The 25197-nt window shown below is 37.6% G+C and overlaps 12 protein-coding genes across 12 annotated transcripts; 5 read left to right on the forward strand and 7 right to left on the reverse strand.

Annotated features, from left to right (window-relative positions):
* The first annotated feature begins 10 nt into the window (after nucleotides 1-10).
* On the forward strand, nucleotides 11-2932 carry SOCG_00547 (Ku domain-containing protein Pku80). Its single transcript, XM_013162967.1, has 4 exons — nucleotides 11-614; nucleotides 656-710; nucleotides 764-830; nucleotides 890-2932. The coding sequence occupies exons 1-4, from the start codon at nucleotides 486-488 to the stop codon at nucleotides 2715-2717; spliced, it is 2079 nt and encodes a 692-aa protein (XP_013018421.1). The 5' UTR covers nucleotides 11-485; the 3' UTR covers nucleotides 2718-2932.
* A 54-nt stretch (nucleotides 2933-2986) lies between these two features.
* Nucleotides 2987-4974, forward strand: SOCG_00548 (DNAJ/TPR domain-containing protein DNAJC7 family protein). The gene has a single exon (XM_013162968.1). It carries the CDS (start codon nucleotides 3134-3136, stop codon nucleotides 4577-4579), a length of 1446 nt encoding a protein of 481 aa, XP_013018422.1. The 5' UTR covers nucleotides 2987-3133; the 3' UTR covers nucleotides 4580-4974.
* A 15-nt stretch (nucleotides 4975-4989) lies between these two features.
* Nucleotides 4990-6705, forward strand: SOCG_00549 (septin Spn3). Its single transcript, XM_013162969.1, has 3 exons — nucleotides 4990-5283; nucleotides 5487-5665; nucleotides 5706-6705. Exons 1-3 carry the CDS (start codon nucleotides 5091-5093, stop codon nucleotides 6447-6449), a joined length of 1116 nt encoding a protein of 371 aa, XP_013018423.1. The 5' UTR covers nucleotides 4990-5090; the 3' UTR covers nucleotides 6450-6705.
* SOCG_00550 (trans-2-enoyl-CoA reductase) lies at nucleotides 6647-8532 on the reverse strand. The gene is made up of 2 exons (XM_013162970.1): nucleotides 7996-8532; nucleotides 6647-7942 (listed from the first exon to the last, which is right to left on the reverse strand). The coding sequence occupies exons 1-2, from the start codon at nucleotides 8003-8005 to the stop codon at nucleotides 6894-6896; spliced, it is 1059 nt and encodes a 352-aa protein (XP_013018424.1). The 5' UTR covers nucleotides 8006-8532; the 3' UTR covers nucleotides 6647-6893.
* An 808-nt stretch (nucleotides 8533-9340) lies between these two features.
* Nucleotides 9341-10789, reverse strand: SOCG_00551 (peptidase). Its single transcript, XM_013162971.1, has one exon. It carries the CDS (start codon nucleotides 10617-10619, stop codon nucleotides 9582-9584), a length of 1038 nt encoding a protein of 345 aa, XP_013018425.1. The 5' UTR covers nucleotides 10620-10789; the 3' UTR covers nucleotides 9341-9581.
* A 104-nt stretch (nucleotides 10790-10893) lies between these two features.
* Nucleotides 10894-12245, reverse strand: SOCG_00552 (uracil DNA N-glycosylase Thp1). The gene has a single exon (XM_013162972.1). It carries the CDS (start codon nucleotides 12167-12169, stop codon nucleotides 11138-11140), a length of 1032 nt encoding a protein of 343 aa, XP_013018426.1. The 5' UTR covers nucleotides 12170-12245; the 3' UTR covers nucleotides 10894-11137.
* SOCG_00553 (uncharacterized protein) lies at nucleotides 12180-14950 on the reverse strand. Its single transcript, XM_013162973.1, has one exon. It carries the CDS (start codon nucleotides 14562-14564, stop codon nucleotides 12606-12608), a length of 1959 nt encoding a protein of 652 aa, XP_013018427.1. The 5' UTR covers nucleotides 14565-14950; the 3' UTR covers nucleotides 12180-12605.
* Nucleotides 14951-15725: 775 nt separating this feature from the next.
* On the forward strand, nucleotides 15726-16787 carry SOCG_00554 (ribosomal protein subunit Rsm25). Its single transcript, XM_013162974.1, has one exon. It carries the CDS (start codon nucleotides 16002-16004, stop codon nucleotides 16674-16676), a length of 675 nt encoding a protein of 224 aa, XP_013018428.1. The 5' UTR covers nucleotides 15726-16001; the 3' UTR covers nucleotides 16677-16787.
* SOCG_00555 (RNA export factor Rae1) lies at nucleotides 16668-18547 on the reverse strand. The gene is made up of 3 exons (XM_013162975.1): nucleotides 18427-18547; nucleotides 18304-18380; nucleotides 16668-18030 (listed from the first exon to the last, which is right to left on the reverse strand). The coding sequence occupies exons 1-3, from the start codon at nucleotides 18496-18498 to the stop codon at nucleotides 17124-17126; spliced, it is 1056 nt and encodes a 351-aa protein (XP_013018429.1). The 5' UTR covers nucleotides 18499-18547; the 3' UTR covers nucleotides 16668-17123.
* On the forward strand, nucleotides 17027-23389 carry SOCG_00556 (tRNA specific adenosine deaminase). The gene is made up of 5 exons (XM_013162976.1): nucleotides 17027-17199; nucleotides 17246-18981; nucleotides 19025-19039; nucleotides 19115-19204; nucleotides 19256-23389. The coding sequence occupies exons 2-5, from the start codon at nucleotides 18779-18781 to the stop codon at nucleotides 20118-20120; spliced, it is 1173 nt and encodes a 390-aa protein (XP_013018430.1). The 5' UTR covers nucleotides 17027-17199; nucleotides 17246-18778; the 3' UTR covers nucleotides 20121-23389.
* SOCG_00557 (negative regulator-MBF) lies at nucleotides 20419-21501 on the reverse strand (the record flags this gene model as incomplete). Its single annotated transcript, XM_013162977.1, has 1 exon — nucleotides 20419-21501. One exon carries the CDS (start codon nucleotides 21499-21501, stop codon nucleotides 20419-20421), a length of 1083 nt encoding a protein of 360 aa, XP_013018431.1.
* A 218-nt stretch (nucleotides 23390-23607) lies between the features above and the next one.
* Nucleotides 23608-25133, reverse strand: SOCG_00558 (serpine1 like protein). The gene is made up of 2 exons (XM_013162978.1): nucleotides 25079-25133; nucleotides 23608-24771 (listed from the first exon to the last, which is right to left on the reverse strand). The coding sequence occupies exons 1-2, from the start codon at nucleotides 25094-25096 to the stop codon at nucleotides 23926-23928; spliced, it is 864 nt and encodes a 287-aa protein (XP_013018432.1). The 5' UTR covers nucleotides 25097-25133; the 3' UTR covers nucleotides 23608-23925.
* Nucleotides 25134-25197: the final 64 nt, after the last annotated feature.

A 25197-nucleotide genomic window follows, 5' to 3' on the forward strand; every position in this document is an offset into this window, starting at 1 on the left:
AATAAGATGTAAGCACTAATAATTACCTCTCAAAACCTTCGCTTGGCCCATATTTAGAGGGTCGCAAGCATGCTTTAACAGAACCAAATTATTGACATTAATTCGTAAACAACGCAAAGATATCATCCTTGGTACTGTTGAAGCCTGACATCCCTATAAAACTGATATAACCAGTAACGAACCCTGTAAAGTCAAGCCCGGATTCCTAGACTAAAATATTAACTATAGTAACATAATATTAAGATTCCTCTCTTCCTTCTTACATGACCTTGATAGGTTATGAAATGACCTTTCAGTAGCAGCTTACAAGAACCCTTTTAACACGAATAAAACACTAGATTACCTCTTCCTTTTGAAACCCTCGACAACATTCTTTTACTTTTTTCTTTTGGCTCCCATGCTGTAGTGGAATCTTTTTCTAGATTTGGTTGGTAGGATGACATCCTTGTCATCAATTCCAATTCAACACTTCAAGCACCATTTTTATGAGCGAGAAGGAATGTACAGTTTTTGTCATTGATTTAGGCGCTGATATGGGCGACTGCCATCATGGCAGACAACGCACAGACTTAGAGTTGGCTTTGTCGTATTTTCAAGACCAAATTTCGCGCAAGGCAAGTAGGCATCCTGATGCTTGATTTCTAACTCGGATTAGCTTTTGCTTAATAGAAAAACCGATGTAGTTGGAATTGTGACATTTAAATGTGATGGTAAATGATTAATCTTTAAAAAATGAATAAGTCGAATCTAATGCAGGTTTCAGAAACGAAAAATGACTTGGCAGAGCAAGAAGCTTACTGGAATATTAATGTCATTTATCCAATTCAGACGTATGTTTTCTCAACTTTTGTACCCCTTTGTATGAATTGTCAAATTAACTATTGTCAAGGTCATTGTTCACAAAACTACAAGCCGTAAAAAGCAGGCTCGTACCGAACAGAACAATGCAGGGTGACTTAATATCTGCAATTGTTGTTTCTTTTGATATCATCGCTCGATTTTGCAAAAAAAATAAATGGAGGAAAAACATGATCGTGCTTACAGGCGCACGAGGGATTTTCGACTTTAGCGATTTTCTGGGAATATCTGAGCAAATGGTACAGCATGATGTACACTTAAGTTTAATAGGAATTGATTTTGACGATCCGAAAACTCAAACTTATGAGGATTCCAAAGATCCAGAGAAGAAGGAGAACGAACTACAACTGAGGCAGTTTGTTGAAAGCTGTAATGGAACCATCATCACTTTTCAAGAGGCAGAAAAACACATAGGAGATCCTTTGGTACATCGAGTTCGTCCTGTATCCGTATTTAAAGGATCCTTAACTATCGGCAGTGATGACATAAATGAAAGCTCTGTAACCATTCATGTAGAACGATATCCCAGGATACGTGTGACAAAACCTCCTACTTCAACTGCTTTTAATGCTGGTTCCAATACTGAGGATGAACATACAGAGCAATTTCCATCTTCGCAGGAAAAGCCATGGGAATCGAATGCTATATCAACAGTACGCTCATATGTCGTCCGAGATTCTCAGACAAATGAAGTTTTTGAAGTGGATAGAAAAGACTTGGAAAGTGGATACAGCTACGGACGTACCATTGTACCTATAAGTCGCTCTGACGAAGATATTTTAGCATTGGACACAAAAGCGGGCTACGAAGTTATGGGTTTTATCCCAAAAACAAGCCTTCCATGCTATTATACCATTAGTGAATCAAATATTGTAATTCCTAGGGGAGATGAGACAAATAAACAAAAATTCTCCTCTTTCGTACAATCTTTAGAACGCGAGCATAGATATGCGCTGGCAAGATATGTCTCAAAAGAAAGAGGTCCGCCAACTTTACTTGTTTTGATGCCTTTTGTTGAATCGAAAAAACACTATCTAGTAGATGTTCAGTTGCCCTTCGCAGAAGATGTACGACCATATCAATTTCCAGACCTTGAAGAATTGTCTGACCCTCAAGAGAAGCAACGTCTCGATGAAGCTATGGATCACTACGTTGATAATATGGATTTGGACTCTTCTGAATGCCCTTTTCAACCAAAGTTTGAACCAGAAAATACGTACAGTGCTGTTCCTCACCGCCTTTTACAAGTAATTGCTCATTTCGCTGAGTCTCCAAACGAAAAATTACCATCTCCACCGGAATACTTATTACGTTATACTACTCCTCCGGCAAAGATGCTTGACAAATGTGCTAAGGACTTGGATATCATTTCAGAAACATTGTCTGTTGTACAGCCATCGGAACCCAAGTATGCATCTCAGGAAACCGCATTGGATAGCGGCGCCCCTATATCTGAGCAAGAGATTGATGAATTATTAAATGCTGGTATTGATGAACAGGAAGAGAAAGCGTTAGTGTTGCATGTAAGTGAAAAGGACCCTGTGGGAACATTTACGGAAATACTAAAAAATCCATTTGGGCTGGAAGATGCTCTTTCTGAAATGGAGGGAGTTGTACGAAGGCTTATTGCAAAAGAACAAACCGATTTAGCATTATCGTCTTTACAAGCCTTACGTTTTCATTCAATTTTAGAGGATGAGGCAGATCGTTATAATAGGTATATCACACAATTACAAACTGACATATCGGAATCCGTCTTACCCAGAACTAATGATACTCTGTCTAGGATAACTTCAGATCTCGCCCCAATTCAGTACGAAGAGCTTACGAAGGTTCGCCCTCATGAATCAAATAAATAAAACAATTGATATTGTTTGATTTGATCAAAAAAAGAAAGCTCGATAAAATGGTCTTTCAAATATTATTTATTTCAATTAGTTTCTGAATGCGAAAATTTACTTTGAAACGTCTCGACTGTTAAATGCAAAAACTTATAAAATAGAACTCATTCTTAAAGAAGTTCGCCCTAGGAGCTTTAGTATTAAATAAAAAATGTCCAATTTAATGATTGTAAGTTTTTTTACGTAAATATCTTGTACTGCGGTATTCCACAAATTGGAAAATTTGACAAATGGCAAAGTTGTGAACTACACAACGATATTTGACAATTTCACCTGCTTTGGCGAAATCAAACAGGTGGTACTATTCAGCTAATTTTTTTTTTTTTTTTAGAGTATTACACTGACGGTCGTTTGGTTTTATTTGTAGTAGCACAATGACGGAAGTGGAAAGCAAGCATGTTGAACCATCAGTGAGTGATAAAGCAACTGCGGAGCAAATCGCAGAAGAACAAAAGGCATTGGGAAATGACTTTTATCGAAAGAAGAATTTCAGTGAAGCTATCAAGGCTTACACCTCTGCTATTGAGCTTGGATCAGGTACCGCCAAGGCTGTCTACTATTCAAATAGAGCAGCAACTTACATGCTCATGGGAGAATTCGAATTGGCATTAAGTGATGCAAAGCAGTCCGATCGTTATAATAGTAATGTTCCTAAAACGCAAGCTCGTATTCGCCAAGCTTTGGAAGGATTATCTGTGCTTAATGAAGCCGAGGTTTATCTGAAAAACAAGCAAGGCGGTTTAGCACTTAATGCCTTAGACCGCTTGCATCGTCGTCTTGACAGTGCCGCTAAGCCCCCTGCTGTATGGTCATACTTAAAAGCCCGCGTTTATATATGTCAAAATGATTTAAGCCAGGCTCAAAAGATTGCTTTAGGCTTTCTTCGTGAAAACCCTAGAAACGTAGAGGCTCTAGTTTTACGTGGTCAAGTTCTTTACTACTCAGGAGAAAATGCAAAGGCAGTTACTCACTTCCAAGAAGCCTTGAAGTTAGATCCTGATTGTGCTTCGGCTAAGATATTTTTCAAACGCGTTCGTTCACTAGAAAATACCAAGGCCCAAGGCAATGATGCATTCAAGCAAGGCAAACTTGATTTAGCTTACGAATTGTATTCTAAAGCCCTTGATATTGACGCGGACAATAAGTTTACAAATGCCAAATTATACATGAACCGTGCCACGGTACTTTTGAAGCTGAAGAAGCCAGAAGAGGCTCTTAAGGACAGTGATAATGCTATTCAAATTGATTCTGGTTACGTTAAGGGTCTTAAGACTCGTGCTAAAGCTCACGAGGCTTTGGAACAGTGGGAGGATGCTGTACGTGATATTCAAAGTGCAATTGACTTAGATGCAGGTGATTCCTCTCTGCGCCAAGAGTTACGCCGCCTGCAATTGGAATTGAAAAAGTCACAACGTAAAGACCACTATAAGATCTTAGGTGTGTCTAAGGAGGCTACAGATACTGAAATCAAGAAAGCTTATCGGAAAATGGCGCTCGTCTATCATCCTGATAAGAATGCTGGTGATGAGAAGGCTGAAGCCAAATTTAAAGAAGTTGGTGAAGCTTACGGTATTTTATCTGATCCCGAAAGCAGACGTCGTTATGACTCTGGTGCTGATTTAGAAGGTGGTATGGGCGCCGAAAGTGCTGGTATGGATCCTTTTGACATTCTTCGTGCTTATCAAGGCGGAGGCGGTTTCCCTGGCGGTGGTTTCCACGGTGGTGGAGGTTTCGGCGGTGGAGGCTTCCCTGGCGGCGGCTTCTATTCTCAAGGATTTAGCTCTGGAGGCTACCCTGGATTTAGCAGTTTCCAATTTTAAGAAGGCTATTATCTTGAAATGCGATAGAATCTTATATGCATAATCTGTTTGATGATTCCATCTTTTTCATCTTTTTTGAATTTACTTGATTTTTTTCAACAGAATGTTTTACCTTGTCTTGTCTTTTGATGGATTATTGAATCGAGAATGCATTGATGGCGTTTACGAAAAGCTTCCGGTGTTCACTTCCGGTTTTCATTCATACAGAGATACTTTCAGGCATTTGTTTTTGCTTTCCTTTATCGTTTCGCATATTCTGCGTTTGTATAATTTACATACAGTTTAGATACTTGTATATATAATAAATGGTTATTGGAATAAACATTCAAATGCTTGCTTTTTTGTAATAATGCACTCTCGTTTGTTGATTAACGTATCTCATAATACTGATTTCACAAGTTGTTCGAATTCGTTACCTTCTCATGGTGCAAAGCACCATGAGAATGGGACGCGTTTTGTTCTTTCACAAACACTGGTTTTTCAAGAATCGTCGTATATATTTGGTAAGAAAATGCGTACGGCTAAGAAAACATCCAAGAAAGGAGTTCCCTTTAATTTGCTCGTTGTTGGAGATGCCGGTCTGGGAAGATCGGCTTTTGTGAACACTTTATGTGAAAAACCATTGATTAAAAAGGACAATACCCATTTCGATCCTTCAATGGCGGCTTCAATGTCTCCAGTAGAGATCGTTCCCTATCAGACTGGTAAGGTTAAAAGCGAAAGCAGCTTTTGGATAGAGACTTTATAATAAGTACAGAAACGGAACGCGTAAGATATTTAATTCATAAAGGAAAGCGATGAGCTAAACTTATTATTAAAATATTCGTCGCAACTATCATTGCTTCCAAGACCTGCTGCTTTATGAATATCCCATCTTTTTGTGAATTTGGTTATTGACAATTTCTAGATATTGTATTGGAGGACGGCTTTAGAATCAGCTTGACAGTTCTGGACACTCCTCATTTTAATGAAGCCATCGATAATGAAAATAATTTTGATATAATTCTTCAATATCTTGAAAGTCAATATGACAATGTCTTGGAAGAAGAAACACGAATTAAGCGGAACGCTAAGTTTAGTGATGAAGTATGTCTAATTAATATTTTATCAGACTAACCAGCTTTAGCGCGTTCATGCTCTCATATATTTCATTTCACCCACAGGTCATGGCCTTAGAGAATTAGATATTGAATTGATGAAGCGACTTGCGCCTCGGGTTAACGTGATTCCTGTGATTGCAAAGGCAGATTCTTTGACAGCTGAGGAGCTTAAAGAAACCAAGAAAATGATCCTTGACGATATTGCATATTATCATATTCCCGTGTATAATTTTCCTTATGATGAGGAAGAAGATGAAGAAGCATTGGTTTCTTTGAGCAAGAGTTTGCGCTCCAAAATGCCATTTGCAATAGTTAGCTCCGATCGTTTAGTCGAAATTGGTGGAAATACAATTCGTGGACGTGTCTACCCTTGGGGTGTTGTCGATGTGGATAATCCATCTCATTCAGACTTCTTAGCTTTGCGTTCTGCCATTTTTTCAACTCATTTAGAGGACTTGCAATCGATAACGAACAATCAGTTGTACGAGTCATATCGTACCGAAAAGTTGTCTGCTTCGCATTTGGCAATGGATAGTTCCTATAATGATCTTAGTTCAGGTAATCAACAAGACCAAGTTTTACGAGAAGATAGATTACGGGCAATTGAGTTGTCTGTGCAACGCGAAATTGAAGAGAAACGACGTCAATTACTTGCACGCGAAGAAGCGCTGAGAGCTTTGGAAGAAAAGATTGCCGCCTCTACTGCAGCAATGGCAAACACAAGTGTTTCAACACCTCCTTCTACCGAAAATTCTGCTTCTCAATCTTAAAGTGTTAATTATCATTAAGTTTGGATCTACTGTATTGCAAATACCTTCGTTACTGTCACTACGCACTTTCCTTGAAGTTTATATCTACCAAATTTCACATGCCATTTTTATTAATCTGAATGGAATTTTTTATGAACATGAATTCAATATATAAATATAAATATGAATAAATATATATATGTATATATATATATACATATACATATAATTTTGTTGAAACAGTCAAAGGAAGTATTTTGCAAATCATACATCTCATGAACATAAGAGGACCGATGCAAAACGTTAATTATAGGAAATTCAGTATACTTCTAACCGCTTTCATCGGTCCTGTTTTCTCGTCCACACAGAAATATATCGTAGTCAAAAAGTTCATAAACAAGGCATAAGCTTTTGCATAACGTTGGTAATAAAGAAAGTAAAAAATATATACAAGTAAGAAAAGCGTTAATTGACTGTAACAATAACGTTTCCTTGGGATCGGTGACTAGCAACACGCTCAAAGGCATCAAGGGCATGGTCGAAATTGTAAACGCTATCAATAACAGTTTCTACTTTATTCTTAGCAACAAAGTTAGAAAAGTTTTTAATAGCTTCCGGCGTCGCTTGCTCGAGAAAATCATGGTAAGCGTTTGAGCTGCCACCGAAGATTTTAGGTCTCATTTTGCGGGACATGACACTGCCAATGTATGACAAAGATATGTCACTTGCAATACCGAAAAAAGATCCTTCACGTTTCATAAATTTAGAGGAAGCACGGTAAAGACCATTGTCATTAATCAGGTCAAAAACAAAATCGTAAGGACCAGTTTCTGCTAATTTAGCAACAACGTCTTCGGATTTGTAATCAATGGTATGGAAAGCTCCTAAGGACTTGCATAACTGAATATTTTTCGTTGAACTGATGCTGGTTACTTCTGCACCGAGAGCCTTTGCAATTTGAATGGCAAATGTTCCGACACCACCACTGGCTCCGACAATAACTACCTTTTGGCCTGGTTTAATTTTCATATGCTCTACCAAACCCTCCCAAGCAGTTACACCGGCAGTGCCAAAAGCAGCGGCATCATTGAAGTTGATGGAATCAGGTATGATATGCAGACATTTAACATTCGAACAGATTTGATTCGTAAGGGTCCCTCCTCGATTTTTTTGGAGAGATAAAGACTGTTTACCCCAAACACGGTCGCCTGCTTTCAAGCCAGTAACGCTCGGGCCCGTACTGACTACCTTTCCGGCAAAATCGAATCCAGGAATCACAGGTGGCTTTTGCATTGCCTTATGAACCAATTGGTAGGTTCGCATGAGTTTATAATCAACTGGGTTAATGCTCACAGCTTCGATATCGACGATAACATCTCCTGGCTTTAACTGTTCAATTCTAAAACCAGGAAATCCATTGACAAGCCTAAGAACATTCTGTGGTTCTCCTGGGCTACTGTAGACCCAAGCTTTTCTTGTAAGGGTATTTCCATATCGTTCACTAGCTAAGGACACTGGATTCATGGTTAGTTAACTATTAAGGAAATAAGAGCTGTCCGTAACTTACTTGGATACATATTGATTGGTATTCTATTTTCTATTTAGAATTGCCTTTACAGTGAGACATGAATGTTCATTTAAATCTTTCATGCTGCAGATATTATGAACTCATACTGATATATGCTTGACGTCAATGAGTCGCATCATTACACGTATTTTTGTTTATATTATACCCGGGCGCTTAGAATATATATTTCATATGATGAGAATACCTGTTGAGCGTAAATAAACCACAAACACTAACCAAGAAAATAAAGAAAAATCATAAAGAGGTTGTAGTTTTTGTGTCTGTTTGACTGCATAAGTTAAGGATGCCGTCGCTTACGGAGCTAATTTTACCTTGTGCAATATGTCAAATATGATATAATTTGGTCGGCATATAATCATATAGGAGGATACATACTTTAGAGATGGATTCGTGCAGCAATTCGTCCATAGGATCCAAGCAGTTATTTTGTTTATTTTTCTTAAACTGTCTATCGTCGTAGAAAGGAATATTCATTCGACAAACAAAATTAATATCCTTCGTAATAGCAGCAATCCATTATAGTAATATCAAATTATGATTTGCTATTATATAATAAGCACTTTGTGTATTGAATTGATTCTAGTAGTTTCTTGGTTTTGTTTACGTCTACTTACTTACTATTTGCCGTGATAATATGATAATCGTATCGTATCCAGTTGAACGCTCAAGTATGTATTCATCTTACAGACAACAAGACAGTACTTGAGATATTTCATATTGCTTTTACGATATTACTTATGTATTTAATACGATTATCATATAACAAAAAGCAATCAGTAATGTAATGAATAGACAAACAAGTTAAATGACAGGGTTGACAGAAGACAGAGTATAGTTTAAATAAAGGATTTGTTATTAATTACAAATTTGGTAAAAAAATAACTTGGAAAATCTTCAAATCGAAGTATTTGACTGATCTAATCAAGTAAATTCTTCAAACAAATTTGCGTAGTGAATCAAATCCCTGGGATATATCATTACTATTTTTTTTTCAGTAGTTTAGATGGTATCGAACTCAACATGCAATGAAATATTTTACTAAATCCATATTGCAAAAGTACTTTATTCGCAGCTTGCAATTGAAAAGCTTGGAAAACTGAGCTGTCATAAGCAGGCGCACTTATTCATTATCGTAACAAGTTTGAATACAATATGATCTTTGGTTCACTCCAATTTTTAATAAAAAAACTAAAGATTAATACGTTTTTCTGGTAAACGACGAAAAATGTCTTGCTATCGACTAGAAATATAGCATAGATACTCTCATTTTAAAAGCTGTATCGAGATATGTATAACCAACCTCTTACGCTTATAGCTTAAACTCTTAAAAAATCTTTTCAAAATGAACAAACTACAGAAGGCATGATTATCAACTTAGCAATATATCATTAATCCTCTAAACATTCAGTAAAAATTATCGTCATTCTTCGGCATTCAAACGTAAAAAACATCATAAAGAAAAGCCGTATGTTATATTATAATAGAAACCTGAAAATATGTCCTCATACACTATAAACGGAATTATCAATCCATTCATATATAATTAAGACGGCATTTGTATACATTTAATCCATCTTTATGACAACATTGCCCTTAGAGCGATGAGAAGCCAAACGATCAAACGCATCAAGAGCACGGTCAAAGTCATAAACGCTATCAATAACAGTATTAATCCCGTTAGCGACAGCAAATTCCGAGAACTCCTTGATAGTTTTTGGTGCAGACGCGAGCATGAAATCTTGGTAAGGATGAGAGCTGCCTCCCAAGATTTTAGGTCGCAATTTGCGGGACATGACACTGCCAATGTATGACAAAGATATGTCACTTGCAATACCGTAGAAAGATCCTCCAAGTTTCATAAATTTAGAGGAAGCACGGTAAAGACCATTGTCATTAATCAGGTCAAAAACAAAATCGTAAGGACCAGTTTCTGCTAATTTAGCAACAACGTCTTCGGATTTGTAATCAATGGTATGGAAAGCTCCTAAGGATTTGCATAACTGGAGATTTTGCGTCGAACTGATGCTGGTTACCTCAGCCCCGAGAGCCTTTGCAATCTGAATGGCAAATGTTCCAACACCACCACTGGCTCCGACAATAACTACCTTTTGGCCTGGTTTAATTTTCATATGCTCTACCAAACCCTCCCAAGCAGTGAGACCGGCAACGCCGAAAGCAGCGGCATCGTTGAAGCTAACGGATTCGGGAAGAGGGTATACGCATTTGGTATCAGTAAGGATACGAGTTGCCAAGGTTCCTCCTTGTTGCCTATAACGATGTACGGCCTGTTTTCCCCAAACATGATCACCTACCTTCAAACCCCTAACGTCAGGACCTGTGGCCACGATCTTTCCAGCAAAGTCAAGACCGGGAATGACAGGATACTTAAAACCGAGCTTTCCTATAAACTTATACGTTTGCATCAGCTTGTAATCAACAGGATTGATGCTCATAGCTACCACATCCACCAGAATGTCATCAGGCTTAAAATCTTCGCTGGTTTCACTTGGGAACTCCTTGTCAAGCTTGAGCACGTTTCGATATGGTCCGTTAGTGTTGTAAACCCAAGCGGCTTTAGTTGCTGTCTTGTCGATTGACTCCATGGTTTCAATTATTAAAGAAAAGAATTGTTGTAAAAAAAAAGTTTTGTAACTTCTGTTGTCTTAATTACAAAATAACTGGTATATTATAGGAAAGGAGAACTTATATAGAAAACACAAAGATACTGGCTTTGGGAGAATATTATGCTGTCAGCTTCGTTTATATAACACCGTTAGTCAGCATGACATATCCTTTAGTAAGTGAAGTAGGAACTAACTACTGGCAAAAAAATCAAGTAAGAATTAATGAGAACAATATAAAACATAAAATAAATTAACAAAAATATAATTAAAAAAATCAAGTAATAAATAGAGAGCGTAAGATTCATTATGAAATGTGCCACTTCTCTAATGGCTTTTAAAGACATCTGGTAGAAAAAGTAGAGAAAGTTGAGAATATAGCAATTGGTTCAAAAAATAATCAGTCCCTTGGTAAGAGTATGTAATTCCAAAGTCGTAGCTTCACCATGGCATTCATTTACTATGACAAAAGTGTCCAACGTCCAACTAAGAGAGACTTTTCATGATTTGGGACTCTCCCGTATCTTTCTATCAAACTCACGCGCCATGTTCACCTCTTTAGCAAATTCATTCCAAAGTTCTTGCTTCCGAGCACTAGTGTATCCAGCAGCTCGCCCACTTGAGCTTATAGCGACGAACACTCGAGAGCCCCCAAAAGTATCATCTTGCCAGCCAAACTGAAACTCTTTTGGGAGCCGCTTGTTCCCAGTGGTAGCCTTGTACATTTCCTCCCAAATTCCTTTCCCGGATATAAAGAGGCCAACTCTTGGACGATATCTACGAACTTTCTCCTCCAATATGAAAGCACCCTCACGGAATTCTTCCTTGCTTAAGTCTGCACCGCTAGCCGATGGCCGAGCACAAATGTTTGTTATTCCTAAACCATGGGCTGGAAGGTCTTGATCGTTCTCATATGTGAATTCAACCCCTTTCTCCAATATACCGCTCTTGTTCATCATCCTCCAAAAGGAATTGCTCGGTGAGGCATATGCATGTCCCCGTAACGAAGAAGTTAACCCAGGATTCAGGCCAACTAGGATAGCGTAAGGATTTTCACGTATATGATCGGGAACACCTGGCAATTCCTGGGACAACGCGTCCTTTTGATCCTTTCTTGTATTTCTTCTGTTGATTCCCTTTTTATTATAATCCTTGTCTACCTCTGTAGCATTTCGTGCGCGCTTTCTTTTAGTTTGAGAAATAGATACTCGCAAACCATTCTTTTCACCATTCAAGAGATCGTCATTGTAATCGTCACCCTCATTTTCTTCTTGTTTTAGTCCTTCAACTTTGCTGCTTCTAGTAGAATATCGAAACTTTTTCAGAGATTCAGCAAATGTCACCGTATTTGAATGCTTCCTTAGTTTTCTAAAACTAGACTGTTCTATGTCGTCGGCTCGCGCAGAATCATAATCTTCACTTAATTTTAATTGCTCTTTTCCATGTTCTATAACTTTTTGATCTATTTTCATGGGAGCTGCAGTCAAATTATTGTTCATGAAAATTGAAAATTTAGAAATACAGGATATCATATTATGGAGTATAGTTAAAATGTTGTTAAAATGCGTCTATTAAACGGTTGGTAAAAACATTGGTAAATGGCTTTTATATCCAGTCACTTACTTCCCTGTTTATTTAAGTGTTATAAGAATTTTTTGAGAAAAGCCGTTTTATTAAGTAGATAGGTGATGGCATAAACGAACAGTTGTACATAACAAAAACGTAAAATAAAAGGTGTTACAAGGTAAAGAACGTAGATGAATCCAGCGTAACTAAGTGAACAAACCCTTTTTTTTTAAAAAAAAAAAAAAAGATAAAGAAAACACATAATTTTAAATGCACAATTCTTATCCAATAGCCATGCATTCAAACAACAAACATACTTCACTAGAGGATCTCTTCGGTGACTTCTAATTTCTTTTGCAAAGCATTTTCCAAAAAAAAAACATATATATATATAAAGGTATCCTATCCCTTCAACTTCAGTTCTTTCAACTTAGATTGGTAAACACTGGGCAACATTGACATGATTTCGTTAGTTCGCTCGTTTGAATGAACCTTAGAACTTTGAAACTCACAGCACGCACGAACTACTCGATCATAGAGCTTGGATCGTACCAAAGACAAGAGCCACCAATTCCATGTGTGTATACTTAACCCATTTTTGTTCCGTGACAGAATATGCATAACTTGAAGCGCGTGAGGGAAATCACCTTTAGTAACGAAGTAAGAAAGCAGAACACTATAAAATTCAGTTCTCTCTTCCAAATACGATCTTCTTCTTAGTTTCAACAATGAAAAGGATTGAATTATCAATTCATGACTCGTATATGGCAATTTTAGCACACCATTAAACAGCACGTGGTAAGATTTATAATGGAACGGCACCCTTTTCTCTGAATACGATAAAGCTTCCCTCAATACATTGTAAACTTCCGTTGCATTATTCAGCACGTAACAAATGGCTACTGCCAACGCGGTGCTAGCCGTGGGAGAAGCATGTAAGGACTTTGGCCGAATATCAAATATATACCTTGGAGGTTTGCAAGCCATTTTTAATAATTTCTTGTTTTTTAGTAAGAATAACGTATCACCAGAATAATACGTATGAAAGATGGACAGCACATCATGAAATTGGCGAGCACCAGTTAGTGCTTTCAATAGCTGAGCTACTATAGCTTCCATCAGATACTTCTGGGGGATTTTTGTAAAAAACATAACTGCTTTCTGAAATTCTTTTTGTTTTAGGAAAGAATGCATGCAAAACTTGTATATATATGGTAAGTACATCTCATAACGTTTTGCAAAATGGCTACTCCAAGAGTTTATTGTGACATGGATGAAGAGCGGATCAACAGATCTAGCAAAGCAGTTGTTAAAAGCTGACAAAACGCGATGGTCATGGAGGTACTGAGTATGGTCACGGACATTAAGTAGGTTTTGCATCTTTGTTAAAAGTCCGTGTCTTGAATATAACTGGAGAAAAGAAATAAAAGAGTGCTTTGGTAATGGACCCACGCCAGCGTCGATCCATAATCTGTGTAACTGGTTTGCCCAGAAGGTTTCATTGTTAGAGGCGGCTAGTTGAGTAAGAAAATCAAATACATGGTTCAATTGTAAATCACGGGGAAACGAGATAGGGACCATGTTTGCTGAATTCTGTTTCTTTGAAAATATGGCTTTTTTAAGAGTGTATAACGTCTCTTGCGGCATTGGTATGTTCCGGTGCTGCAAATGATAAAGCAACAACGACTTGAAGTATTGTAATTTTAACATATTTGATAACGACGAGTCACTCCAACAACTGTTTTTCATAATAGAATACATAGAAGCTGTGTGTGTCAGATCCAAGGCAGAGAATCTCTCTAAAAAACGAAGTAAAATCATGTGGAGGAATTCATATAAGTTCTTTTCCCTAGCTATTTTTGCCCACAAACCGGTAACATAAGTTAAGGCCAAAGGACTAAGACGCTGGTAAGCACTAAAGCTCAATTTTGATGATTTGGTTATCAAGTTGGTCATGTAGTTATAAACCCATTGTTGAAATTCTTTCTTTTCGTCCTTGGAAAACTGCCGCAGAGATGGGGTATCTAATATATAATGACTTAAAATTTCCATTTTCTGTACGAGTTCAGACACATCTTCGGGATCTGTATTTTGGAAAAAAGGATATTTTGAAAGAAAATGAGCAAGTCCGCTTGGTTCAATATATGTTGCAGGTCTAACAATCGTAGACTGTGCATCAGCAAGCGGCTCAGGTGTCTTTGTCAACAAAAAATTGGGATGCATATCATTATTAGAAAATGGGAAAGGTGCGCTATGCCAATACTTGCTGTTAAGGTGGTATCTCCAAGAAACTGATACAGCTTGCTGGGAACGTACATGCCGAAACCATGCAGAAAGTAAGGATGTTTGGTATCTTTGCATTTCTTTTTTCAGGAACCCAGTATATCACTATCCCCAGAAATGGGGAGCTTTATGAAATGTGTGTTCCTATAGCAGAAGTCTGACTTGTGAAGCTAAAACACGACTAATAAAATTTAAGAGAGGGGTATATGATTTTATAACTTATGAATATCAATGTCAAAATCCGCCGAAAGCGCTTTGCTTTTTTCTCATGAGTATTAATGACACGAACATTCAAATTCCACTGTAAAAAATTGACAATTTATCTCATTCATGTCATTAATCCAGTACTGTCCCCCAAAAAAGTATATTAAACAAGGGATTAATGACTTTTAAAAAGGACTCTGGTTTCTGGTGTTAGGAAAGGATGGCTCCATCAGACACCTGTGCTTTCCTGTGCAGGTAACATTGTTTTTTCATTTGTTTATACCTTTCACTAGCAAAAAGACAACATTCAGAAATATTTTCGTTATTTTTTATAACTAGGAAGATCAAAATTTGCATTATTTTTTGCTTTTTTTTGGAAGCGTCGTGACTCTGGTAAAAGGTGTTAAATTCGGAATCAAATTCAGTCGAAATGATAAGTCTTTCGACCTTCGTCTTTGGTATAATATCATCTTTTTACACAACTAATCACTGAAAATAAGAATTATTAAGTCTAAGGAGTTGAAAGTATGGGCGAGTCGGCGATTGCTGGTGCTCTCATGTCCTAGCAAAACGTTGATGGTGATACTTTGAAGAGCCCTATATTACTTTGCACTTTGTTTTTATTGTTTCTGTTATTGTTATTTATTTGAGCTTGGTACTGCTTTGCATAAAGCAACAATTCACATTCATTAGTGAGTTGTTTATAAAAAATTCTTCAGCATCGCAGCTTTTCATGCTGTGCAGCAATATGTCCGAGATATGGTTTTCCCTAACCAGTTTATTTCAATTTTATTTTAGACTGTCAATTTCCAAGATTAAACCAAAGAGAAAGTGACGAGGAAAGAACCAATTTGAAATAGCAGCATCTCGCGATTGGATAAATTAATTAAAATTTAAAAATTGGATTCAATGCAATTTCCAATGCAACAAGATAAAGTTTGTACATATAAAAAAATGATTTTTGCTCTTTATAGTAACCAATTGGTCTTTGTTTTATTTCGAAGCAAAACCGAGTAACATCGTCACTTCACTACCCTTCAACTTCACATTCATAAGAAAACACAACCTGTATATGAGGAGGAAGACATTTGTTTTCTTAACGTCCTTCTTATAATTTTTTTGCTTGCTTTATAATTTCCTGTATCTTTTGGTTCTATTCATCTCAATATCTCTACAAAAGATTTATTCATGTCTTTTGCTTAAAAACGGATCCTTATTGTTGATATAGGTGTTCGAGCATCTGCTTTTTTTTTTCTTTAATATCTTATATCCAAGAATTTATTCGCACTCTCCTTTCTTCCTACTGGCAGCATGTCAAAGCATCAAGCAAATTCCATTCTCCGCAAGTTTGCAGCACAAGCAAAAAAACCATGGGTGGGAATGCCTTCTTGGTACAGCGCCGTTGCTAAATATCCCCCTGTTAGTCAGTATTTGAAACGAATTACTCCGCTCTACTCGTCGAAAGCTCGAAAAGGAAAAAATGGCAATAAGGAAATGCATCACCCACAGTCCATTCACTGGCCTGAAGACAGACTTCGTAAGAAATTTTACCAAGACCACCCATGGGAACTAGCTAGACCTCAAATTATTGCTGAAAATGATGGTAATGATCATCTTTATTGTGATTGGAGTCAACCAGATCAACCCAGAAAAGCGCTTTCGGGTGAAAACGTCGTCCAACGAACTATGTGGTTAACGCAATATAAAAAAATGGATGTGCAAAGTGCTTACGATGAAGCTAGGCAAGAATTTTACAAGTTGAGAGCCAAACAAGAGATTCAACAACGTATAGCTCACGATCAAGCACAAGCATTGGGTGCTGTCTTCACAAAATCAGATCTTGAGCTCGGTCATGAACTTGATCAAGCTGTCTTAAACGATTGGTTTGAAAAAGCCTCACAACGTTCTGAAGTATTCCGATCAAAAAATACAGATCCTGTAATTGATATTTCATCCACCTCCCCAGACTTACAATCTAAACCATAATAAGTGGTTTAAAATTTATTACTCCTGCTAATAACCATTTAATTATGACTCACTTATTGCAATCTATTCTATAATATATTCTCGTCGTAAAATAAATCAAGTAGTCGCCCCTTTCTAAGTTATGCGTCTTCAAATGTAATGAACGTGAATATGTATTTGTAAACCATCAAGGATCACATCACATCGCCAAAATTGTGTATATAGACTGCGCAGTTTCCAAGGTCAAATTACTAAACATGAAACTTGTCTTTATACTGCTTTGAGGTTGACCCGCAGCAGCCATCAAGATTTAGTTATACAAATAATGATGTGATCTTTTTTGTTCTTCTTTATAACCTTAAGTGGTTTCGCGATGACTTACTGTATACCTAACAGATCAGTCAAAAGTAAAGCCGAAATTTGAATTATAATTTTGATTTGCATGATGCATAAAATAGGAACCATTAATTACCTTCTTTTAGGACGTGGTTTCATTTCTTCAGGAGGAACAGGATGTAACATGATTTTGTTAGGATGTTGAGGGGTATGGAATGAATGGCCCTTGCTCCAATCGTAGCTAACAGCATAAGCAAATATATCACCAGTACGATTAAAGGCCGTACAAGCAATCGGACCTCCGACGTTGGGATAACTCTTTAAACGTTGATGACTGTCCTTGTCCCAATAGCTAAAGGTACCGTCTGATCCAGCTGTAGAAAATGTTCCGTATTGGGGATGGAAGGCTATAGAATTCACACTGTAAACATCGGATGTTCCCGTTCCCTGTGTGCGGTGGCATCTAAAACTAAAGTTTTCTTTTTGAATCTTTTCATCCAGGTTTTGAATTGCACACCTTCCTTCAACACTACCTATTGCATAACCGTCGGCTTTGGCAAAACATGCGATACTTCGAGTTTGAAATTTCAAAGGACTCATAGCTACTTTAAATATCTTTGTAGGTTCAGAGAGATTCACGACACAAACGTTTCGCTCAGCAGTACCGATAACAAGCAAAGGATGAACAGAATCCATGGTATAAACTCGTTCAGGAAGATTAACGGTAGCAATAGGAGCTGGCTGACGAAGATCCCAGTACTTTAAAGTTTTGTCCCAGGAACCTGTAGCTAAAATAGGGGTACTACCGATGTTCTCAACGAAACGGACGCATCGGATAGTATCGTCATGAGCAGCAACCTGTTGGTTCTGTCCTGTTTGAATATCGAAGACTTTTGCTGATTTATCGGTACTTCCAGAAGCAAGTTTCGTTCCATCACGCGACCAATGAACACTCAAAACAGGACCTTGATGGTCATATAAGGCTTTACCTACTGATTGACCAGTCGATTGAACTTCATAAATACGAACCTTGCTATCCCTATTATGTGTTAAAATAGAGTTCTAGTTCAAAGCATTGTATACGTCCGATAATTGAGTGAAAGCATAGAAAACCTTCCAAACATGGTGTAAATAAAATCATCAATTGCTAGGATGCAAATGCATTAGAAATCCTAGAAATCCTTGTGTTTTATTTGTACACGATCATGCACAGTATATGGTCACGACAATAATTGTACTTCCATGCTCAACTCTTCATTAGGCTACAGGACAAACAGAACACTGTTATGTATCTTATAATTTTTAAACATACCAAGAGGAAGCAGCCAAATAATCTGCCTGAGGTGAGAATGCCAAGTCTGAAATTGAATCTTCTGGAGGTTGTGGAACCTTTATTTGTCAGTGATTTTTGATTCTACTTTAAATTTTAGCATACCTCAACATCTGATTTAAGGTCACCTGTTGCAGAAGAAACAGTTGGTGTAGTAGCTTGACCAAAAAGCGACATTTTATGATTTTGGCGGTTGGCAGAGTATCTTCGTCGACCTGGTTCACCAACATAAGAGAAATGTTTTGAAGCTTCCCAAAGAAACACAACTTCCTTTGATTTTTTATAAACTTTGCATTTCTTCTTTTATATTTTAATCTTTATTGCTATAGAATACTCAGCTGGCTCTGGCTCGAAAGCGTATTCGGCTGCATATGACTAAGTCCACTAATTTACAATAAGTTGATTTTTATTATTTTTCATTTTTTTAAATATTCCTTTTTTGTTGAAATAAAATATAATGAACTCCAAATGGATTCCTGCAGGGTTGGTACAAGATGAAACGCCAGACACAATCGCTCAATGTGTTTTGGAAGCTTATGAACGTCTTCCAGCTCATGGAAAACCTATTGTAAGGGCAAATGGAGTTCATGAATGGACTACCTTGGCTGGTGTTGTCCTAGAAGATATGAATGCAAGAAAATTCACCTGTATTAATTTATCGTATGTGATATATAAATTCAAATTCAAACTAACATTATCCTAGAACCGGCGTCAAATGGTATATCTAATCTCTGAAAGTTTTTCGAGAACTTCAAAATTATGAGAAACACTCACTAACTACAAACTGCATCAGTACACCAATCTCAAAAATCGAGACAAATCAATTTGGTAGCATTTTACATGACTGTCACGCTGAGGTATTGGCTTTACGGTGCTTTAATCGGTATGAACAAGCTTTCATTAGAATATGTTACTAATGTTTTATTAATCAAAGAGTTTTATTAGAACATTGTAGATTATACAACGATGAACCGAGTAAAGCATGGCTCCTTGAAAAGAAAGACGGGGGAAAGTTTTGTTTACGTCGAAATTTGAAACTTCATCTATATGTTTCAGAATGTCCGTGTGGTGATGCAAGTATGGAGCTATTAGCAAACAGCCTAGAAAACAGCGAACCTTGGAACCTGAAATCGTTAGCAGATCAGCCCATGCGTGGCCGGGCAGACTTTGGCCAAGTGGGTATTGTGCGAACTAAACCCGGCCGTGCTGATTCTCCTTTCAGTTGGAGTAAAAGCTGTTCAGACAAGCTTTCATCCAAACAGTTTTTATCCATTTTGAATGCACAAACAAGTTTGCTTATTGAGCCAATATACATAACTTCCTTGGTGCTTCCGGAAAACGTGGTTATCCAGACTTCAATGAAAAGAGCGTTCGGGCCCTCCGGTCGATGTATGGGACTCATAAATCAAGCCTCTGGAGATTATAAATTTCATCCTTTTCAAGTATTAACAACGAAACTACGATACCCATTCTCGAAAATGGTTAAACCAGGTATGCGTACCGCAACTAGTACAAGCGTTCTAATATGGCTCGGAGATCAAATGAACTCGACTCAGGTTATCCATAATGGTATTTTAGCTGGTAAAAAGGCAAAGGATACTGAGCGCTCGCAAACAATAATTTCCAAAAAGGCTATGATGCGCACTTTTCAAAATGTTGAGCAAGTTAATTCGGAGCTAAGTAATTATGAGAGTTGGAAACAAGCAAATACTGATCGAGAAGGAGCTAAGATATTGGTTCGGAATGTTTTGAAGCCTTGGATTTGCAATGGAGGGGATGACTTTGACTGGATGTCATAGTGTTCATTACTGACAAACTAGATATAAAAGAAGCAAAATGTTCAGTTTAAATTTTTATTCTTGATGAAAGTGAACAACAGCTGTAAATTAGAAATCAAGCAGTACAATCAAAGATTGTGAAAAGAACGTGAACATAATATATATAAATATATGTATATATGGACCAAAAAAATAATTAAAATATGGATAACGTAGTAAATAGAAAACACGTACGGAAACTAAAGTCGAGGTAAGGGGAACAACACAAAGAGAAAATGACATACGTTGTGAAATTAGGAAGCATTTCTTATGTGTATATTTACCTTAGCATTCCAAAATCAGATAAACGTCTTTTTGGAGCATGCATTTGGACAGGTGTGCTATTGTAAATGCTTTGATTTTTGTAAGATGTATTTTCGGATGAATTTTCGGGCGTGTTTGTGATAGAGATTGGTGTAGGAGGTCCTGTAAAGGAGTTGCTAGCTGGCGACTTCCCAGGAACTTTGTAAGCCTTTAACGGAGTGGAATAGCTTTTAGAAAGAGACCGGGGACGAATTCGTTTGGGTGTGCGATCATTAAGAAGGGACACGCTTCTGGTCAATTTGCCATGGCGAGCCCAAAGGGAATGAGATGAAGATGATTTCGAAATAGGGTGATGAGGGATTTTCAAAGGAGATGGAGTTTGATTATTAGCAACAAGATCATCCAGGCCAGATGATTGAGGAGTAAAGAGATTGCGCGTTTGAGTGTTCCTGGGATTAGAGTGTGTTATCTTGGTAGGCGAGTCATCCGTACAAAAGCTATCTTCACAGAACTGAGGGGAAGGTACAGGATTAAAAGGAACCGTTTTCTGTTTCCAGACGGAGGTGATACAAGGTGTGTTGGGTAAATGATGGAGCTTGGTTTTTACAACGATAGGTAAATCACGCAAAGGGGAATATAGTTGGTTGACTTCAACTTTGTACATGGCCAATTGCAAGCGCAATCGAAGATTTTCAGCACAGGTTTTTATATCATGGGATCTTGTGGGACATTCAGTAGATTCGGCTACGTTTTCTTCTGTTTCAACATCTGCGGCCGTATCTGCTTCTTGGTCAAACAAAGGACGTTTTTTGCAAGGAACAGATTTCGTTTCTTTACTTTCATGGTCTTTGAGTGCACACCGTTCACTCAAAGGAGATTTGTGCTCTCCTAACGGCAATATGTCCTTATGAGGTCGAATAGAATTGAAAGAAACTGATCCTGGAGCCGCGTTTTCCTTGCCTGGAGCTGTTTGTAAAGGTGTGACAGGAAGATTTGCCTCCATATCTTCTTCTTGAGCATTGATTTCTCCTAAAGCAGTTCGGGTTTCCCCATCTGGATGCCTGTGCTTGGGCGTTGAAGGCTTCAAAAATGAGTCCATTCTGGTTCAATCCCTCCTTATCAGGTCAAACAAAGACAATTTCAATAAATAAGAAAATCCCAAGTATATATTTTACGAGAAGTGCACACAATGCTGTTTCAACAAAATTCGCCCAAGATACAGCGTTGACGATGTTCAGTATATATACGAAGACGCAACGCGTCGCGCTTCAAGCAGCGCGCTACTGAAGATTTGGCGTTTCGTGTGCGCGAGGCGACTCGTAGTTGTTACCCAGGCACGAGTAACAGTACGCATCGCGCGCGTTTTTTGAAGCATAAACAAACCACCAAGTATGAAAAAATAAATAAACAATAAATACAAGAGCGCGTTTGTCAAATCATAACAGATCAGAGACAAGACAAAATACTAATTGAGATACTTGTTCGATCCATTTCGGCTATGAATGGAATGTTAGATCAAATTCCAAGGTGCGATGGAGACGAAGAACTCGTTTAACAGCTGGTCGTATTCGAAAAAGAATAATCCTTACGGAAAAGAGCTTTATGTACGTATTCTAAGCTTCTATAAAAAATAAAAGAATTATTCGATCTCAAGGATTGGAAATAAAGCGCAATTTTAGTTCGTTATGTACTACCAATTTTCCACGAAACCGGTAGATGCTTGACGGTATTTAATGAGAAATAGATAAACAAAGTACAATTTAAAGTAAGTGTTTCAATAGGTTTGACAAAGAATTATAGGAATTTGAAATGTCGTATGGAATTTACCATTGAGTGTCTAAAGTCACTTATACTGGTAAATCGCATTTTGAGTTAATATTCTCATTCGTTTTTTAAACATCTTAGTCAAAGAGCATTTTCTTTTACTATATCTTCTCAATCTTGTACATAGCCAAGTATGTGACACAAAACAAATGAACCTATGAACGCAATGCAATAGCTTACTGCATCTTCTTTGAATGAATTGATGCCTACTTTTGGATGGAATTTAATTAATTGGTTTCATTTATTTGGATTATAATTCCAATGTGGGGTTTACTAAATTATCGCATGAACGATAAGACGCTTTTGTTTCTTTTCGTTTTATTTTTTTTAAGTGTTGAGTTAACAAAGGTCAGACTTTGAGTCTACAAAATTGTTGATAGATTTCAAGTTCTCGTCAGACTACTAGGAATAAATATGAGATGGAAAAAAGGTACGAAGATTTCGCTGATGTTTATTTGGAATCAAATTATCGACTATACCTCAAGGTATCTAACCCAACTTTGATCCTATATTTATGGTCCCAATCATGCATGTTAGCAAGTTAATTGATGTAAATTTGATCTTCATGAGCATATGTTCTGTTTTTTACTGAAGTGTCTCGATCTGTATGCTCCACAAACATCACCACATAGAATAATGATGTTTCAAAGATGATGCATTCCTTTAAAGACTTTTACCATCTATCTGTTTTCTTACTTCAGATTTTACAATACATGTTTTCATCGAACATTCTGACATCTTCTTTACGCAACAAGAAGAAATTCAAGCACTTTAGTCTTTCATAACTGACAACAGCCATCGTTTCTATTAGTTGCAAACGAAAAATTGACATCTCTTTGTTTGTACCATGTACACGGCTTAAAATGTTTTTGTATCTCTAAATTCAAATTTAGTTCTTTTTTTTCAGTCATTTATTTACATTATAACGATGGATTTATGTCAATTGTTCCTTAGTAAACAAAAGAAGGATTACGTTGATAAATAAAAATCAGGACATTGAAATGAATGTATGTAGACAAACAATTTGACCTTTTTAGGAATTACATTAAAAAAATTCGTCGTAATAAAAATCTGATGCTTGCTTTCCTTGATGGAAATGACTAGTCTCAAAAGAATGTGAACACAAGACATCATATCATCAAATCAATTTTTCTTAAACCAACGGTTATTCTCTTTTACTTATTTTTTTCTAAGTCTATTGAAAACACAGCATTCATTTCATCTGTGGTTTTTTATTTCCCAGGCTCTTTACTTGCGCTACAACACCTAGTTAATTTAGGTATGTAATCTATTTTAAAATCTTGCGTGAATACGTGAATAAAAAACTCCATGTTACGCACTACTTATCTACTAAAATTACTACATTCAATACAACAGAAACTTTGTAGGATGTAGTAAAAACTTTTTTGACACTTATACTTCAACTATTTTAGACATGGTCAAGACCTTGTCTATTCATTCAGCAGAAAAAAGACACACAACAAAAAATTTCCGTGCATATTTTATAATCAACATGAAGGTACAAAACGAAAACCATTGCCGAGTCTACAAAACCAGTGATATGTACTCAAATGAAAAGACAAAAAAAGGGTTGTAAGATACATTAACCTTTCTGAATGCGCTTGACAACAAAAATCATCCAAGACCAATAAAACGCTCCATGTTGCAACGGTGCTGCTCTCATACCGGCTCAAATCATTTAAGCAAGAGCAGGGAAGTCGGTTTCAGAAAGGGTAGGAGGAGCTTGAGCTTGAGCGGAAGTTTGGTTTCTGGGGGCAGAGTTGTTACCGCGACGAGAACCACCACGGCCACCACGAGCATTACCACCACCACGAGCGGGACGAGTAGTGAAGGTTTGCTCAATGTCAAGGACAACCTTCTTGGGCTTAGATTCCTTGGCGGTGTTGTTCTTCTTAGAAGTGTTCTTCTTAACAGAGGCAAAAAGGTCTTCAGGCTCACCCTTTTCAAGGGGCTTAGCGTTGTCAATACTCTCAACCTTACGGCCAACGGGCTTGGCAGTAGACTTGCGGCTAGCAAGGAATTCATCAAGGGTCTTGACAGACTCTTCCTCGTTAAGAACGGGGGTGTTAGCACCAGAGGGGGTGTTACCCTCATCTTCAGCAACATCAGCGGTTTGTTCGGATTGAATAGCATCACCCCAACCACGGTTGACTTGCTTGGTGGTATCAACAACACCGGTTTGGCTACGGCGGTCGTTCTCACGGCCACGACGAGGACGACGAGCAGTAGGAGCACCAGCAGAGTCCACAGGGTGGCTCAAGTTGTTAGAACGAGCCTCTCTACCTTCACGGATGAAAGCTTCATTACCTTGAGGTTGACGACGGGGTCTACGAGGTTGATCGGCCTTCTTAGCAACGGTACGTTCACGAGGGGTAGGTTGGTTAGGATCACGCTTCTTGGAGGAATTGTTTTGAGCAACCAATTCACGAGGCATAGGAGAAGAAGATTCCTTCTTCTCACGGTTGCTGGGTTTCTTGTCAGCGTTTGCTGCGGGAGTCTCCTCTCCGAGGAGGTCAAAGAGGTTCTATAAGATTGGTTAATACATTACTGTCCAAATAATATTCTTATAGTTGTTCGGTAATGGTCTATTTCAATTTCTTTTGCTAATCAGCAATCCTGACTTTAGCGTCATTTCCTAAATAAATTCACATTTAATCTACGAATTACTTGGATTTCCAACCATTACGTTTAAACAGTAACTCAGTCTACTTCGGCAGAAACCAGATATGTTTCTTATCTTTTCGTAAACCAGCAACAAATCTGATTAAAACCACCGCGTAAACATTCTCGGAATTCCTCATGATCAACCATTACCGACTTTTCTTTCATACCTTGGATGCAACAGACATTTGGAAGCTGTAGAGTTTATTCGTGTGTTGTGTTACACAACTAATTCATCCAAAAAGCAGTCACTCCAACATAGGTTAGGTCACACTACAGTAAGTTAAGG

This window comes from Schizosaccharomyces octosporus (assembly GCF_000150505.1).
Source record: "Schizosaccharomyces octosporus yFS286 unplaced genomic scaffold supercont6.2, whole genome shotgun sequence".
Taxonomy (NCBI): domain Eukaryota; kingdom Fungi; phylum Ascomycota; class Schizosaccharomycetes; order Schizosaccharomycetales; family Schizosaccharomycetaceae; genus Schizosaccharomyces; species Schizosaccharomyces octosporus.